This window comes from Sesamum indicum, linkage group LG7 (assembly GCF_000512975.1).
Source record: "Sesamum indicum cultivar Zhongzhi No. 13 linkage group LG7, S_indicum_v1.0, whole genome shotgun sequence".
NCBI classification, from domain to species: domain Eukaryota; kingdom Viridiplantae; phylum Streptophyta; class Magnoliopsida; order Lamiales; family Pedaliaceae; genus Sesamum; species Sesamum indicum.
Genome location: NC_026151.1, coordinates 942895 through 946259, shown reverse-complemented (window position 1 = coordinate 946259; position 3365 = coordinate 942895). Strand labels below are relative to the sequence as shown.

The window sequence follows — 3365 nt, the reverse complement described above, 5'->3', positions numbered from 1 at the left end:
GTCGCCGGCTGGTGTATCAGGGAAGCGTATTTCTGGCAGCTCTCGCATTTTCTCATCAGGTCCTTGGAATCCTTGACTAGGGTGGGCCAGAAATACCCTTGTCGCATGATTTTTTTTACCAGCGATCTCGCACCCGAGTGATTTCCGCAACTTCCTTCATGGATTTCCCGCATCACGTAAAGAGCTCTCTCCTCGTCTAAACATTTCAAGAGAGGCCCATCCACTGTACGTTTGTAAAGCTGGCCAGCTAGCAAAGTAAATAGTGTAGCTCGAAATTTGACCCTCTTCGCAGCAATGGGGTTGCTGGGCAAGGTACCGTCCTCAAGATAATTTACGATTTCGTCCTTCCATGACCCCGTCTTTGAGACTACCTGGACCTCAACTCTGTTCGAAAGGGACAATCGCTCGCGCACTAGGGCTGTGATTTTGCGGTCTCGGATTCCATCCATTGTAGCTCCGAATTTAGATAGGGCATCTGCCTTGTCGTTTCAGCCTTGGGGACCTGCGAAATAGAACATTTCTCGAACTTACCCATTAATCGCTGAACGATCTCCTTGTATTGGGTCATTATCCTCTCCCTTGTTTCATATGTTCCTTCGATCTGTAGGGCAATCAATTGGGAGTCAGTGAAGACCTCCAGATCTCGGGCACCGGCTTCATGTGCGAGCTCTAAACCTAGTATGAGTGCCTCATACTCTGCTTCATTGTTCGTCACTGGGAATGATAAGCGAGCTACAACTTCGATCTCTACCCCCTTTGGTCCTTGGATTAGTATGCCTGCTCCTCCATTATTGGCATTGGAGGATCCGTCCACATGTAGCATCCATTTCAGGCATGGCTGTTCGGTTGTTTCTGGCTCTTTCTGGTCGCCGGACAACTCCATCACAAAATCTGCTAGCACCTGCGCCTTCTGGGCTGTTCTGGGTTGATATTCAATGTCGTACTGCCCTAATTCAACGGCCCATTTTATCAACCTCCCAGAGGCTTCGGGTCGCAATATCACGTGTTTGAGAGGATGGTTTGTCAGCACCATCACTTTGTGCGATTGGAAGTATGATCGCAGTTTTCGAGCTGTCACTAGTAAGGTAAGGGCAAGTTTCTCCATTTCTGAATATCGTGATTCTGCCCCCTGGAGCATCTTGCTGACATAGTAGACTGAGTTTTGATTACTTCCTTCTTCCCTCACCAACACAGAGCTAACCGCATTCTCGGATACCGCCAGATACAAAGACAATACCTCTCCATCCTTAGGGTTTGCGAGCAAGGGGGGCCTGGTCGCATTCTGTGGTCCATGTAAAGTTTTTCGCTTTCCTCAAGACCTTGAAGAACGGTAAGCTTCTATCGGCCGACCGAGAAATGAACCTGCTCAGTGATGCGATCTTGCCCGTAAGTTTCTGGACTTCTTTAATCGAAATCGGCGACCTCAAATTCATTATAGCCTGGATTTTTTCTGGGTTAGCCTCAATTCCTCGTTCACTAATCATGTATCCAGAAATTTTCCTCCTCTTACACCGAAGGTGCACTTGTCCGGGTTCAGTTTCATGCTGTATTTTCTCATAATGCTGAAGGCTTGTGCGAGGTCCTCGATATGGTCCTGCGACCTCTTGCTCTTGACCAACATATCATCGACGTATACTTCTATGCTCTTCCCCAACAAGTCACCGAACATCTTATTGACAAACCGTTGATAGGTCGCACCCGCATTCTTTAGTCCGAATGGCATCATGTTGTAGCAATAAATCCCCTTCTCAGTAACGAATGAGGTTTTGTCTCTATCCTCTTCAGCCATTTGAATCTGGTGATATCCTTGATAAGCATCCATCATTGAGAAGATTTCGAAACCAGCGGTCGAGTCTACCATCATGTCGATCTGGGGCATTGGGTACGGATCCTTTGGGCAAGCTTTGTTCAAGTCTTTAAAATCAATGCACATGCGCCACTTCCCAGAGGATTTTGGGACGAGCACCACGTTAGAAAGCCAATAAGTATATTGGACCTCCGATACGTACCCGGCTTTAAGCAGCTTTTTGACCTCCTGTCTGATGACTTCGTTTTTGTCGCTGCCAAACGACCTCTTCCTCTATTGTACCGGTCGAGCCATCGGGTCGACATTCAGTCGGTGCACAATGACCTCTGGATCGGCCCCTGTGAAATCTGATGGGCTCCATGCGAACATATCAGCATTTTTTCTCAGAAATTCGATCATGGCCATCTCTCCATCCTTCATGTTGGACCCTATTCGGGTCGTTTTACTGGGCTCCTCGGGCACGAGCTGAATCGCTTTGTATTCTTCGCTGGGCTTCAAGTGCTCGGCCTCGTATGGTCGGGGTTCAGCGTCCTCTTTAGTGTTTTGCTTCTTCAGCTTCGGCTCCCCTTTCAACGACAAATTGTAACACATCCGAGCTTCCTTCTGGTCGCACGACACTTCTCCAATCTCGTATTCAGTGGGGAACTTCATCTTCATGTGGTATGTGGAGATGACCGCTCGGAACGAGTTCAGCCCTGGCTGACCTAAGATGACGTTGTATGTAAACGGGGTGTCTACTACCAGAAATTTGACCATCAAGGTCTTTCTTTTCGGCTCTTCTCCCATGGACACTGGTAGCTCGATCATCCCCATTGAGGCCACTTCGCTTCCTCCAAAGCTCACTAATGGGGTTTTTACGGGTTCGAGCCGTGCGTTCTCTAGCCCCATCTTATCCACCACGCTCTTGAAAATGATGTCCGCTGAACTGTCACTGTCGATTAGCGCCTTGTGGACAGTGAAGTTCGCGATATCTAGCTTGACGACCATTGGGTCGTTCTGATCCCCGGCATCCTTCAATCTGTCAGAACTATCGAACGAGATGGCCTCCTCATCTCTAGTCTCCGATGCTCGGCCCTCCTGCGATCGTGTATATTACTCCCTTCGTGGGTGCATTGCTCCCGTCGGCCGGGGTCCTATCAGTTCTCGAGGGACCTGGGTTCCGATCTCGATCTCGGCTCCTTGACCTACTTCTCCTTCCTTCCCCATTGATTTTACAATTTAGGGGGACGCAATCTCGGAAATATACCTGCATGACTAGCCTCTCAATTTCATCTTTTAACTGAAAACACTCCTCGGTATTGTGACCCCTCTCCCGATGAAACCTGCAATACTTGTTAGAAAATTTTTTGGAGGGGGTATACCTCGTATGTCTCAGCCATTTCAAAACATTCGCATTTTCCACCATCATTAAACCTTTTTCTCGCGATATGGCCAACGGAGTGTAGTTATGGTATTTCGGGATATACTTGGGCTTCTTCTGCTTCTCAGGTTTTTGCTTGCTGCCACCCCCTTCTCTATTCTCATGAGGTCGTCTGAGTGCATAGTCGCGTTCTCTCCG

General features: G+C 48.4%; 1 protein-coding gene across 1 annotated transcript; it reads right to left on the bottom strand.

Moving 5' to 3' along the window:
• LOC105165921 lies at positions 413–1933 on the bottom strand. The gene is made up of 2 exons (XM_011085076.1): positions 1511–1933; positions 413–1282 (listed from the first exon to the last, which is right to left on the bottom strand). Exons 1-2 carry the CDS (start codon positions 1931–1933, stop codon positions 413–415), a joined length of 1293 nt encoding a protein of 430 aa, XP_011083378.1.

Bases quoted from the DNA above. Each gene is read 5' to 3' on its own strand.
- LOC105165921 (XM_011085076.1), bottom strand. From the start codon at position 1,933: ATGTGCATTGATTTTAAAGACTTGAACAAAGCTTGCCCAAAGGATCCG. The intron at 1,283-1,510 runs GTAAGAGGAGGA...CATGGACCACAG, and splicing joins CGGACAAGTGCACCTTCGGT to AATGCGACCAGGCCCCCCTT.